Source organism: Panulirus ornatus, chromosome 30 (genome assembly GCF_036320965.1).
Source record: "Panulirus ornatus isolate Po-2019 chromosome 30, ASM3632096v1, whole genome shotgun sequence".
NCBI classification, from domain to species: domain Eukaryota; kingdom Metazoa; phylum Arthropoda; class Malacostraca; order Decapoda; family Palinuridae; genus Panulirus; species Panulirus ornatus.
In genome coordinates this window covers 25,988,261-26,002,888 of record NC_092253.1, presented here as the reverse complement: position 1 = coordinate 26,002,888, position 14,628 = coordinate 25,988,261, and the positions used below count along the sequence as shown (strand labels likewise).

At 41.1% G+C, this 14,628-nt stretch overlaps 1 protein-coding gene across 5 annotated transcripts in view; it reads right to left on the bottom strand.

The window, feature by feature from the left end:
• LOC139758517 (F-box/LRR-repeat protein 18-like) overlaps positions 1 to 14,628 on the bottom strand; it is a 136,188-nt gene that overhangs the window by 63,518 nt on the left and 58,042 nt on the right. For 4 of the 5 annotated variants that reach the window (XM_071680033.1, XM_071680032.1, XM_071680028.1 and 1 more), the window contains 4 exons: positions 8,800 to 8,884; positions 8,509 to 8,606; positions 1,519 to 1,733; positions 155 to 302 (listed from right to left, as the gene is read on the bottom strand). In XM_071680033.1, coding sequence (XP_071536134.1) covers positions 155 to 302; positions 1,519 to 1,733; positions 8,509 to 8,606; positions 8,800 to 8,884 — 546 coding nt within the window. The remainder of the gene's footprint in view (positions 1 to 154; positions 303 to 1,518; positions 1,734 to 8,508; positions 8,607 to 8,799; positions 8,885 to 14,628) is intronic. The other variant, XM_071680031.1, reaches the window with a different exon arrangement.

Here is a 14,628-nt window from a genome sequence, read left to right as displayed (position 1 = left end):
CAAACAGTTATCATAACAATCGTGGAAAAAATACATAATAAGAGTAATCAAAAACCAAAAAACAATTTCAATAAATGGAAAATATTATGAGAAGTAGTTTATAAGCATTATAGTAGTTTATGTTAGTCTTATAAAAATTCTCAAGTGAACAAACCTATAAGCGCACAAACAGGTACTGTAAGATGAGTCAAATAACGTAGTGTTGCAATGCCTTCAATAATTTTCGGTGGCCCCTGCTCTGGCTGGCAACAGATGCTTAACCTCTGAAGGTGAGGGAGTGCTTCACATACTTTCTTTACATCCTGGAAAAGAAAATGTACTTTTGCTATCCTCTAATCACCCTGTCATGGTCAGGAAAAAACAATTTGAATTCATCTTCATCATTTATAACATTTCCTACATTTTGAGCACAATGACTCTTATTATATATGCCATTCTCCCTGTATACTATGTAAATTGGCACATAAAAATCTTTTTAAAACACTTTAGTCACCATGCATCTCAATAAAGTCTGACAGCTCAACAGTGACAAAAATCTATCAAGAAATTTCATAAATGAACTTCATAACAGTAAGGCATTTCCTGAATATTTACAAAAACTTCACAACATGAATCCCTTTCAGTGATTCTCCTAGGTCTTGTTGACTAAACGGTCAACTAAGTTATGTCCTACATGACAATATCAATTTAAAATACCATTTCACATTCTTAGCTTAGCAGTGTGACAAGAGCTGCTTCTTGCAAGCTTCTTGCACAACCTCTATCAAACAATTTTTCATTTGTCAATATTTTCAAGTCAACAGCAACTTTTTTCTCTTGCAAGACTCTAATCTCAGTTTCAGTTTTCCCACTACCATCTTTACGAATCTTTAGTCTTAAACACTCAAACTCATCCATAACTTCTGGTTCTTTACCATTTACACTGATGCTACACTGTAGCAACCAATCTAAAGTTTAAAGCCAATAGTATTGTGCAGGACAGGAGAAGCAGTTAGTTGAAGTCATCTTGGATGTGGTGTAATGAGGACAGAAGTGAAACAGGGTCATAAGAAGAAGTGGAGGTGGGCTTGAAGGACTGCAGAACTGCTATTATTTTGGCAAGTTTCCACATGTTATGGATTTTGTTGTGTAGCCAGGATTGCCTGAAGATGTCTGTAAGTGCCTGGATTGCAAATGGGCCAATGTGTTTTATGTGTAAGTTTGATATGTTTTCAAGACCAGTTGCAAGAGAGCTCCTTAAGACTTAAATTGCATTACTTGTATCATACAAATTGTGGCAAGCTCAGACATTGACATTGTTAACACAGACAACATACAGAAATGAAAGAAGTTTTATGATAGTAATGAATATTCAAAAGATTGAGTCCCATAGGTGTAATACCCTCTCCCTGTGTAGTACAAATAAGTAATTATTCTAAATACATACTCAGCAAGACAGTGGATTCTCCAGAACCCTTAAAACACAGTTCCTAACTCAAAAGGACCACCTGCTCCTTGATATCTTTAGCAGCAACTCACCAGTGTAATATTGAGGCCACGCACAATATTCAAGCTTCTTAGATTGGGGCAAGAACAAACAATGGTGGTGAGATTAATAGTGCGTGGTGCCTGGCCATTAACCAAAAGTTCTTGCAGATGATGAAGACTTCCAGTTTCACGCAGCATTTCCCACACCTCTGGAGTTAGTGCAAGAAACACCTTTGAACACTTCCTGATAACTCCAATTTCATTCCCTGAAAATAGTATCATCTTTGAAATTTTATGAAAACATTGCTCAACAGTTACCAAGAAAAAAAGAAAGGAAATGGCAAGAAAGTTGTAGAGATATCCTCCATCTATCTTTCTATCTATAGCTCTGATTGATAATAAAGGAATGCATTGGAGTGGAAAAAAAGTCTGGAGGAAGAGAGACATCAAAGGAGGATATAGAGAACCTGAATAGCAGAAGACTACCAGAACCTACTGAAATAAGAAAGTTACATGAAATATTATGATAAAAAATTAGAAATAATAATGACTGCTTTATATCTACAGTCTTAAGAGGCTATCACTGGGGCACCATGATTCTTGAACCAAGTAGTGAGTTGGGTAATCTACAAAAAAAAAAAAAAAAAAAATGGATGTTAAGAAAAATGAATGCCATCAATAAAAGAAAGTATGGATTCCTGCATCAGCTTGGGTGATCTCAAGAATGATTTAGCCAACACATTATTATATTAAGAATATATGGTGTGGGAGGCAAGTTGTTAGAAGCAGTGAAAAGTTTTTATCGAGGATGTAAGGCATGTGTACGTGTAGGAAGAGAGGAGTGATTGGTTCTCAGTGAATGTAGGTTTGCGGCAGGGGTGTGTGATGTCTCCATGGTTGTTTAATTTGTTTATGTATGGGGTTGTTCGGGAGGTGAATGCAAGAGTTTTGGAAAGAGGGGCAAGTATGAAGTCTGTTGTGGATGAGAGAGCTTGGGAAGTGAGTCAGTTGTTGTTCGCTGATGATACAGCGCTGGTGGCTGATTCATGTGAGAAACTGCAGAAGCTGGTGACTGAGTTTGGTAAAGTGTGTGAAAGAAGAAAGTTAAGAGTAAATGTGAATAAGAGCAAGGTTATTAGGTACAGTAGGGTTGAGGGTCAAGTCAATCGGGAGGTAAGTTTGAATAGAGAAAAACTGGAGGAAGTAAAGTGTTTTAGATATCTGGGAGTGGATCTGGCAGCGGATGGAACCATGGAAGCGGAAGTGGATCATAGGGTGGGGGAGGGGGCGAAAATCCTGGGAGCCTTGAAGAATGTGTGGAAGTCGAGAACATTATCTTGGAAAGCAAAAATGGGTATGTTTGAAGGAATAGTGGTTCCAACAATGTTGTATGGTTGCGAGGTGTGGGCTATGGATAGAGTTGTGCGCAGGAGGATGGATGTGCTGGAAATGAGATGTTTGAGGACAATGTGTGGTGTGAGGTGGTTTGATTGAGTAAGTGACATAAGGGTAAGAGAGATGTGTGGAAATAAAGAGAGCGTGGTTGAGAGAGCAGAAGAGGGTGTTTTGAAATGGTTTGGGCACATGGAGAGAATGAGTGAGGAAAGATTGACCAAGAGGATATATGTGTCGGAGGTGGAGGGAACGAGGAGAAGTGGGAGACCAAATTGGAGGTGGAAAGATGGAGTGAAAAAGATTTTGTGTGATTGGGGCCTGAACATGCAGGAGGGTGAAAGGAGGGCAAGGAATAGAGTGAATTGGATCGATGTGGTATACCGGGGTTGACGTGCTGTCAGTGGATTGAATCAGGGCATGTGAAGTGTCTGGGGTAAACCATGGAAAGCTGTGTAGGTATGTATATTTGCGTGTGTGGACGTATGTATATACATGTGTATGGGGGTGGGTTGGGCCATTTCTTTCGTCTGTTTCCTTGCGCTACCTCGCAAACGCGGGAGACAGCGGCAAAAAAAAAAAAAAAAATTATTATATTTGAAGACAAAGTCTCACCACCATATTGCAAAGGCAGGATTGAAAAAAGTTTCAAGGCAATATTTGTTTTTGGTAGAAAACATTCTCTCTCTCTACCTCAATAAAAAAAAGAGAGAGAGTTGTGAGAGTTCGTGAGCTTGGGAAGGAGACTTGTGTGAGGAAGTACCAGGTGAGACTGAGTGCAGAATGGAAAAAGATGAGAGCAAAGGACATAAGGGGAGTCAGGGAGGAATGGGATGTATCTAGGGAAGTAGTGATTGTTTGCACAAAAGATGCTTGTGGCATGAGAAGCATCGGAGGTGGGCAGATTAGAAAGGGCAGTGAGTGGTGGGATGAAGAAGTAAGCTTATTAGTGAAAGAGAAGAGAGAGGCATATGAATGATTTTTGCAGGGAAATAGTGCAAATGACTGGGAGATGTATAAAAGAAAGCGACAAGAGATCGAGAGAAAGGTGCAAGAAGTGAAAAAGAGGGCAAATGAGAGTTGGGGTGAGAGAGTATCATTAAATCTTAAGGAGAATAAAAAGATGTTTTGGAAGGAGGTAAATAAAGTGCATAAGACAAGGGAACAGATGGGAACATCAGTGAAGGGGGCTAATGGGGAGGCGGTAACAAGTAGTGGTGATGTGAAAAGGAGATGGAGTGAGTATTTTGAAGGTTTGTTGAATAAGTTAGGTGATAAAGTGGCAGATGTGGGGTGTTTTGGTCGAGGTGGTGTGCGAAGTGAGAGGATCAGAGAGAATGGTTTGGTAAACAGAGAAGAGGTAGTGAAAGCTTTGCGGAAGAGGAAAGCCAGCAAGGCGGCGGGTTTGGAAGGTATTCCAGTGAAATCTATTAAAGAAGGGGGTTACTGGGTTGTTGACTGGTTGGTGAGAATATTCAATGTATGTATGGCTCATGGTGAGATGCCTAAGGGCTGGCAGAATGGATGCATAGTACCATCATACAAAGGCAAAGGGGATAAAGGTGAGTGTTCAAATTACAAAGGTATGTTTGTTGAGTATTCCTGGGGAATGATATGAGACGGTATTGATTGAGAGGGTGAGGGCAAGTACAGAGCATCAGATTGAGGAAGAGCAGTGTGGTTTTAGAAGTGGCAGAGGACGTGTGGATCAGGTGTTTGCTTTGAAGAATGTATGTGAGAAATACTTAGAAAAACAAATGGATTTGTATGTAGCATCTATGGATCTGGAGAAGGCATATGACAGAGTTGATAGAGATGCTCTGTGGAAGGTATTAAGAGTATATGGTGTGGGAGGCAAGTTGCTAGAAACAGTGAAAAGTTATTATCGAGGATGTAAGGCATGTATACGAGTAGGAAGAGAGGAAAGTGATTGGTTCCCAGTAAATGTTGGTTTGCAGCAGGGGTGCGTGGTGTCCCCATGGTTGTTTTATTTGTTTATGGATGGGGTTGACAGGGAGATGAATGCAAGAGTTTTGGAGAGAGAGAGGCAAGTATGCAGTCTGTTGTGGATGAGAGAGCTTGGGAAGGGAGTCAGTTGTTGTTCGCTGATGATACAGTGATGGTGGCTGATTCCGGTGAGAAAACTGCAGAAGCTGGTGACTGAGTTTGGTAGAGTGTGTGAAAGAAGAAAGCTGAGAGTAAACGTGAATAAGAGCAAGGTCATTAGGTACAGTAGGGTTGAGGGACAAGTCAACTGGGAGGTAAGTTTGAATGGAGAAAAACTTGAGGAAGTGAAGTGTTTTAGATATCTAGGAGTGGATTTGGCAGCAGATGGAACCATGGAAGCAGAAGTAAATTGGGAGGTTAGTTTGAATGGAGAAAAATTGGAGGAAGTGAAATGTTTTAGATATCTGGGAGTGGATTCAGCAGCGGAGTGAACCATGGAAGCGGAAGTGAGTCACAGGGTTGGGTAGGGGGCGAAGGTTCTGGGAGCACTGAATAATGTGTGGAAGGCAAGAACGTTATCTCGGAGAGCAAAAATGGGTATTTTTGAAGAAATAGTGGTTCCAACAATGTTATGTGGCTGTGAGGCATGGGCTATAGATAGGGTTGTGCGGAGGAGGGTGGATGTGTTGGAAATGAGATGTTTGAGGACAATATGTGGTGTGAGGTGTTTGATCAAGTAAGTAATGAGAGGGTAAGAGAGATGTGTGGTAATAAAAAGAGTGTGGTTGAGAGAGCAGAAGTGGGTGTATTGAAACAGTTTGGTCACATGGAGAGAATGAGTGAGGAAAGATTGACAAAGAGGATATATGTGTCAGAGGTAGAGGGAAGGAAGAGAAGTGGGAGACCAATTGGAGGTGGAAGGATGGAGTGAAAAAGATTTTAAGCAATCAAGGCCTGAACATACAGGAGAGTAGAAGGCATGCAAAGAATAGAGTGAAATGGAACAATGTCATGTATTGGGGTCAATGTGCTGTCAATGGATTGAACCAGGGCATGTGAAGCGTCTGGGGTAAACCATGGAAAGTTTTGTGGGGCCTGGATATGGATAGGGCAGTGGTAAAGAATGTGTGGATCGGGTGTTTGCTTTGAGGAATGTAAGTGAGAAATGCTTAGGAAAACAAATGGATTTGTATGTAGCATTTATGGATCTGGAGAAAGCATATGACAGGGTTGATAGAGATGCTTTGTGGAAGGTTTTAAGAGTATATGGTAAGGGAGGTAAGTTGCTAGAAACAGCGAAAAGTTTTTATAGACAATGTAAGGCAAATGTACGAGTAGGGAGAGAGGAAAGTGATTGGTTCACAATGAATGTTGGCTTGCAGCAGGGGTGCATGATGTCTCCATGGTTGTTTAATTTGTTTATGGATGGAATGGTTAGGGATGTGAATGCAAGAGTTTGGGCAAGAGGGACAAGTATGCAGTCTGTTCTGGAGGAGAGGGCTTGGGAGGTGAGTCAGTTGTTGTTCACTGATGATACAGTGCTGGTGGCTGATTCCAGTGAGAAACTGCAGAAGCTGGTGACTTACTTTGGTAAAGTATGTGAAAGAAGATTGTTGAGAGTAAATGTGAATAAGAGCAAGGTTATTAGGTTCTGTAGGGTTGAGGGACAAGTTGATTGGAAGGTAAGTTTGAATGGAGGAAAACTGGAGGTAGTGAAGTGTTTTAGATCTCTGGGAGTTTACTTAGCAGCAAATGGAACCATGGAAGTGGAAGTGAGCCATAGGGTGGTGGAGCGAGCCAAGGTTCTGGGAGCACTGAAGAATGTGTGGAAGGTGAGACCGTTATCACGGAGAGAAAAAGTGAGTATGTTTGAAGGAATAGTGGTCCCAACAATGTTATATGGTTGCGAGGCATGGGCTATGGATAGGGTTGTACAGAGGAGGGTGGATGTGTGGAAAATGAAATGCTTGAGGACAATATGTGGTGTGAGGTGGTTTGATCGACTAGGTAATGAAAGGGTAAATGAGATGTGTGGTAATAAGAAAAGTGTGGTTGAGAGAGCAGAAGAGGGTAAGTTGAAATGGTTTAGAAACATGGAGAAAATGAGCGAGGAAAGATTGGCAAAGAGGATATATGTGTCTGAGGTGGAGGGAAGAAGGAGAAGTGAGAGACCAAATCATTGGTGGAAAGATGGAGTGAAAAAGATTTTGAGCAATCAAGGCCTAAACATACAGGAGGGTGAAAGACATGCAAGGAATAGAGTGAATTGAAACAATGTCGTGACTGGGGTCGACGTACTGTCAATGGATTGAACCAGGGCATATGAAGAGTCTGGGGTAAACCATGGAAAGTTTTGTGGGGCTTGGATGTGGAATGGGAGTGGTTTTAGTGCATTACACATGAGAGCTGGAGACTGAATGTGGCCTTTGTTGTCTTTTCCTAGTGCTACCTCACATGTGTGTGGTGGGGTGGTGATGGGAATGGATGAAGGTAGCAAGTATGAATATCTATATGTGTATATATGTATGTGTCTGTGTATGTATATGTATGCATACGTTGAAATGTATAGGTATGTATATGTGAATGTGTGGGCATTTATGTATATACATGTGCATATGGATGGGTTGGGCCATTCTTTTGTCCATTTCCTTGTGCTACCTCGCTAACGCGGGAGACAGCGACTAAGTATAACAAATATAAGATAAATATATATATTGCTTTCCATCCTGCTAAGAGGTCTCATAATATTCAAGACCTAATGAAACAGGCACCTGCATAAAGGTGAAGTAATAACACTGTTTATGGTCCACAATAACCTTCATGAATATACCTTTCTTTTAAATAATTCATTATAATCATGTTCATTTATCTATTTATTACACTTTGTCGCTGTCTACCGCATTAGCAAGCTAGTGCAAGGAAACAGATGAAAGAATGGCCCAAACCACCCACATACACATGTATATACATATACGTTCACACATGCACATATACATACCTATACATTTTAATGTATACATATATATACGTACACACATATACATATATACACATGCACATAATTCATACTTGCTGCCTTTATTCATTCCTGTCGCTACCATTAATGTTACTTTTGTTAAGAAGCTTAGATGACCATAAGTTTGACTACCCTCACCTCTTAAGGGTGACCATAAAAACGCTTAAATTTCAAGAAATACTGTCAAAATTTAATTCTACTTGGCAAAAGATGCAGTCCCAATCTGCCACAGTTGGAAAGTCCACCTGGCTAGCATCTGTTCTTCCAAAGAATGGAGAATGAGGTGATCACTCACTTGAAGACACTGTCAATTGAAAAGATATAAGTAGATGGAGTATTTGCTGTGCTATAGCTACCTAAATAGAACACTGATATAGACCTATTTGATCTTACCAAGAGATTCTGAATTCACGTATATTGACTACCCTCACCTCTTAAGGGTGACCATAAAAACGCTTAAATTTCAAGAAATACTGTCAAAATTTAATTCTACTTGGCAAAAGATGCAGTCCCAATCTGCCACAGTTGGAAAGTCCACCTGGCTAGCATCTGTTCTTCCAAAGAATGGAGAATGAGGTGATCACTCACTTGAAGACACTGTCAATTGAAAAGATATAAGTAGATGGAGTATTTGCTGTGCTATAGCTACCTAAATAGAACACTGATATAGACCTATTTGATCTTACCAAGAGATTCTGAATTCACGTATATAAGCATGTTGGCCCAGTAGGTCTTCCAATCAGCAGAAATCTGGCAACCCTCCAATATACTCTGGAAAAGGCAACTGAAATAAAAATGAGTATTATAATATCAGTTACATATAATATTCATAATAAACAAAGATCTGTAAAGTGTGGATCCCAATAATTTGACATTTAGCATTCCTAGAAATTATAAGCTAACAGTATTTGAGCTTAGGATGATGACTAAGAATATATAAGCAAAACTTTTATGTTAAAAATGCAGAAAAGACTTACCCTAAGAGATAAAGTGGGAAACAACCATCTGCAAGATCAATTATAAGCTCCTGAAGGTGGGGGAAGCTCATTTTGTACTTCTTACCTGTTAGGCAATACAAAAATGAAACCTTTGTCAGAGAACATAAATATCATATAAAAAAATATTTCCATTTCATGAGATTCCCCCTGTGACAATAAGGCCTTATTTCCCCAACCTAAAAGTCTAAGGCCAAACTTTCACCATTTGCCAGCAGTGTAATTCAGGCATATCCAGAGTGTAGTTTCAATTAGTTATGTGTCTGGTTGACTGAAGTTTAAGATCAGGTGGGGCAGCTGTCTAATGTTTGTCAGGGCCACTGTGCAGTCAGCATTCCATTTCCAAGGGACTCGCCTTTATAATAAGGTTCCTAAATTTGTTTCTCTGCTTACGATGATCCTGGGTTGCAATATCTGTTAATACCAGTGTTTTCTTACAGTTTCATGTATTCAGAAAACTCGCTTTCTGTTTTTTCCTTGAAATACATTCTAATAACATGATGTTTGTCACCTCAAAAGTAACAGGTCCACAAACTACTCCAGGAAAAGGTAATGTAGTGCAGTAATAACCAATTGAAAGATGACTGTGTTTCCACTTTTATTTTCCTTAACAAATAACCATCAATTGTAAGCAAAGTTTCTCAAAGAGTAGAGATTATGGGGGGAAAGCACAAAGTGGTGCAGCTTGTAGGGATGGAAAAGTGCCTTAACTTCAGAATACTGTAGATTTTTTACAAAACAAAAATATAACCACTGTGCTACAAAAAGTGCAGGTATGGTAAATTAGTGAAAGCTGTAACAAAAGATTTATGCCTTATTGTCTTTCCTCTTCCTTTACCCTCATTTTGAGTTAAACAGTGGATTTAATGTTCTGTTGGAGTGTGATTTACATGTTAGAACAAAACAGGATTAGCTCTGTTGGTACATTGTTTATGATAGCACATAGCAAGCACTTCAGTTAGTGTCAAAGCTTTCTGTGTTTTGGCAATCCCTTTGTGTTGATGTTTTAGGTCTGGATGATGAATGTTATGTGTGTATTGCATGTGATGCCAAGAATATACCTATATATATCTTTATTATTAATATATATATATCATTATATATATCTTTATTCATTATTATACCTATCTATATCTTTATCTATATATATCTTTTTTTTTTTATTATACTTTGTCGCTGTCTCCTGCGTTTGCGAGGTAGCGCAAGGAAACAGACGAAAGAAATGGCCCAACCCCCCCCATACACATGTATATACATACGTCCACACACGCAAATATACATACCTACACAGCTTTCCATGGTTTACCCCAGACACTTCACATGCCCTGATTCAATCCACTGACAGCATGTCAACCCCGGTATACCACATCGCTCCAATTCACTCTATTCCTTGCCCTCCTTTCACCCTCCTGCATGTTCAGGCCCCGATCACACAAAATCTTTTTCACTCCATCTTTCCACCTCCAATTTGGTCTCCCTCTACTCCTCGTTCCCTCCACCTCCGACACATATATCCTCTTGGTCAATCTTTCCTCACTCATTCTCTCCATGTACCCAAACCACTTCAAAACACCCTCTTCTGCTCTCTCAACCACGCTCTTTTTATTTCCACACATCTCTCTTACCTTTACGTTACTCACTCGATCAAACCACCTCACACCACACATTGTCCTCAAACATCTCATTTCCAGCACATCCATCCTCCTGCGCACAACTCTATCCATAGCCCACGCCTCGCAACCATACAACATTGTTGGAACCACTATTCCTTCAAACATACCCATTTTTGCTTTCCGAGATAATGTTCTCGACTTCCACACATTCTTCAAGGCCCCCAGAATTTTCGCCCCCTCCCCCACCCTATGATCCACTTCCGCTTCCATGGTTCCATCCGCTGCCAGATCCACTCCCAGATATCTAAAACACTTCACTTCCTCCAGTTTTTCTCCATTCAAACTCACCTCCCAATTGACTTGACCCTCAACCCTACTGTACCTAATAACCTTGCTCTTATTCACATTTACTCTTAACTTTCTTCTTCCACACACTTTACCAAACTCAGTCACCAGCTTCTGCAGTTTCTCACATGAATCAGCCACCAGCGCTGTATCATCAGCGAACGACAACTGACTCACTTCCCAATCTCTCTCATCCCCAACAGACTTCATACTTGCCCCTTTTTCCAAAACTCTTGCATTTACCTCCCTAACAACCCCATCCATAAACAAATTTATTATCATTTACTTTATCCCTGGGGATAGGGGAGAAAGAATACTTCCCACGCATTCCTCACGTGTCGTAAAAGGCAACTAAAGGGGACGGAAGTGGGGGGGCCAGAAACCCTCCCCTCCTTGTATTTTAACTTTCTAAAAGGGGAAACAGAAGAAGGAGTCACGCGGGGAGTGCTCATCCTCCTCAAAGGCTCAGATTGGGGTGTCTAAATGTGTGTGGATGTAACCAAGATGAGAAAAAAAGAGATAGGTAGTATGTTTGAGGAAAGGAACCTGGATGTTTTGGCTCTGAGTGAAACGAAGCTCAAGGGTAAAGGGGAAGTGTGGTTTGGGATTGTCTTGGGAGTAAAATCAGGGGTTAGTGAGAGGACAAGAGCAAGGGAAGGAGTAGCACTACTCCTGAAACAGGAGTGGTGGGAGTATGTGATAGAATGTAAGAAAGTAAACTCTAGATTGATATGGGTAAAACTGAAAGTTGATGGAGAGAGATGGGTGATTATTGGTGCATGTGCACCTGGGCATGAGAAGAAAGATCATGAGAGGCAAGTGTTTTGGCAGCAGCTGAATGAGTGTGTTAAGTGGTTCTGATGCACGAGACCGGGTTATAGTGATGGGTGATTTGAATGCAAAGGTGAGTAATGTGGCAGTTGAGGGAATAATTGGTATACATGGGGTGTTCAGTGTTGTAAATGGAAATGGTGAAGAGCTTGTAGATTTATGTGCTGAAAAAGGACTGGTGATTGGGAATACCTGGTTTAAAAAGAGAGATATACATAAGTATACGTATGTAAGTAAGAGAGATGGCCAGAGAGCGTTATTGGATTACGTGTTAATTGATAGGTGTGCAAAAGAGAGACTTTTGGATGTTAATGTGCTGAGAGGTACAACTGGAGGGATGTCTGATCATTATCTTGTGGAGGCGAAGGTGAAGATTTGTAGAGGTTTTCAGAAAAGAAGAGAGAATGTTGGGGTGAAGAGAGTGGTGAGAGTAAGTGAGCCTGGGAAGGAGACTTGTGTGAGGAAGTACCAGGAAAGACTGTATACAGAATGGAAAAAGGTGAGAACAAAGGAGGTAAGGGGAGTGGGGGAGGAATGGGATGTACTTAGGGAAGCAGTGATGGCTTGCACAAAAGATGCTTGTGGCATGAGAAGCATGGGAGGTGGGCAGATTAGAAAGGGTAGTGAGTGGTGGGATGAAGAAGTAAGATTATTAGTGAAAGAGAAGAGAGAGGCATTTGGACGATTTTTGCAGGGAAATAATTCAAATGAGTGGGAGATGTATAAAAGAAAGAGACAGGAGGTCAAGAGAAAGGTGCAAGAGGTGATAAAGAGGGCAAATGAGAGTTGGGGCGAGAGAGTATCATTAAATTTTAGGGAGAATAGAAAGATGTTTTGGAAGGAGGTAAATAAAGTGCATAAGACAAGGGAACAAATGGGAACTTCAGTGAAGGGGGCCAATGGGGAGGTTATAACAGGTAATGGTAATCTGAGAAGGAGATGGAGTGAGTATTTTGAAGGTTTGTTGAATGTGTTTGATGATAGAGTGGCAGGTATAGGGTGTTTCGGTCGAGGTGGTGTGCAAAGTGAGAGGGTTAGGGAGGATGATTTAGTAAAAAGAGAAAAGGTAGTAAAAGCTTTGTGGAAGATGAAAGCCGGCAAGGCAGCAGGTTTGGATGGCATAGCAGTGGAATTTATTAAAAAGGGGGTGACTGTATTGTTGACTGGTTGGTAAGGTTATTTAATGTATGTATGATTCATCGTGAGGTGCCTGAGGATTGGCAGAATGCTTGCATAGTGCCATTGTACAAAGGCAAAGGGGACAAAGGTCAGTGCTCAAATTACAGGGGATAAGAGTGAGTGCTCAAATTACAGAGGTATAAGTTTGTTGAGTATTGATTGAGAGGGTGAAGGCATGTACAGAGCATCAGATTGGGGAAGAGCAGTGTGGTTTCAGAAGTGGTAGAGGATGTGTGGATCAGGTGTTTGCTTTGAAGAATGTATGTGAGAAATACTTAGAAAAGCAAATGGATTTGTATGTAGCATTTATGGATCTGGAGAAGGCATATGATAGAGTTGATAGAGATGCTCTGTGGAAGGTATTAAGAATATATGGTGTGGGAGGAAAGTTGTTAGAAGCAGTGAAAAGTTTTTATCGAGGATGTAAGGCATGTGTACGTGTAGGAAGAGAGGAAAGTGATTGGTTCTCAGTGAATGTAGGTTTGCGGCAGGGGTGTGTGATGTCTCCATGGTTGTTTAATTTGTTTATGGATGGGGTTGTTAGGGAGGTAAATGCAAGAGTTTTGGAAAGAGGGGCAAGTATGAAGTCTGTTGGGGATGAGAGAGCTTGGGAAGTGAGTCAGTTGTTGTTCGCTGATGATACAGCGCTGGTGGCTGATTCATGTGAGAAACTGCAGAAGCTGGTGACTGAGTTTGGTAAAGTGTGTGAAAGAAGAAAGTTAAGAGTAAATGTGAATAAGAGCAAGGTTATTAGGTACAGTAGGGTTGAGGGTCAAGTCAACTGGGAGGTGAGTTTGAATGGAGAAAAACTGGAGGAAGTGAAGTGTTTTAGATATCTGGGAGTGGATCTGGCAGCGGATGGAACCATGGAAGCGGAAGTGGATCATAGGGTGGGGGAGGGGGCGAAAATTCTGGGGGCCTTGAAGAATGTGTGGAAGTCGAGAACATTATCTCGGAAAGCAAAAATGGGTATGTTTGAAGGAATAGTGGTTCCAACAATGTTGTATGGTTGCGAGGCGTGGGCTATGGATAGAGTTGTGCGCAGGAGGATGGATGTGCTGGAAATGAGATGTTTGAGGACAATGTGTGGTGTGAGGTGGTTTGATCGAGTGAGTAACGTAAGGGTAAGAGAGATGTGTGGAAATAAAAAGAGCGTGGTTGAGAGAGCAGAAGAGGGTGTTTTGAAGTGGTTTGGGCACATGGAGAGAATGAGTGAGGAAAGATTGACCAAGAGGATATATGTGTCGGAGGTGGAGGGAACGAGGAGAAGAGGGAGACCAAATTGGAGGTGGAAAGATGGAGTGAAAAAGATTTTGTGTGATCGGGGCCTGAACATGCAGGAGGGTGAAAGGAGGGCAAGGAATAGAGTGAATTGGAGCGATGTGGTATACCGGGGTTGACGTGCTGTCAGTGGATTGAATCAAGGTATGTGAAGCGTCTGGGGTAAACCATGGAAAGCTGTGTAGGTGTGTATATTTGCGTGTGTGGACGTATGTATATACATGTGTATGGGGGGGGGGGTTGGGCCATTTCTTTCGTCTGTTTCCTTGCGCTACCTCGCAAACGCGGGAGACAGCGACAAAGTATAATAAAAAAAAAAAAATAAGTTTGTTGAGTATTCCTGGGAAATTATATGGGAGAGTATTGATTGAGAGGGTGAAAGCATATACAGAGCATCAGATTGGGGAAGAGCAGTGTGGTTTCAGAAGTGGTAGAGGATGTGTGGATCAGGTGTTTGCTTTGAAGAATGTATGTGAGAAATACTTAGAAAAGCAAATGGATTTGTATGTAGCATTTATGGATCTGGAGAAGGCATATGACAGAGTTGATAGAGATGCTCTGT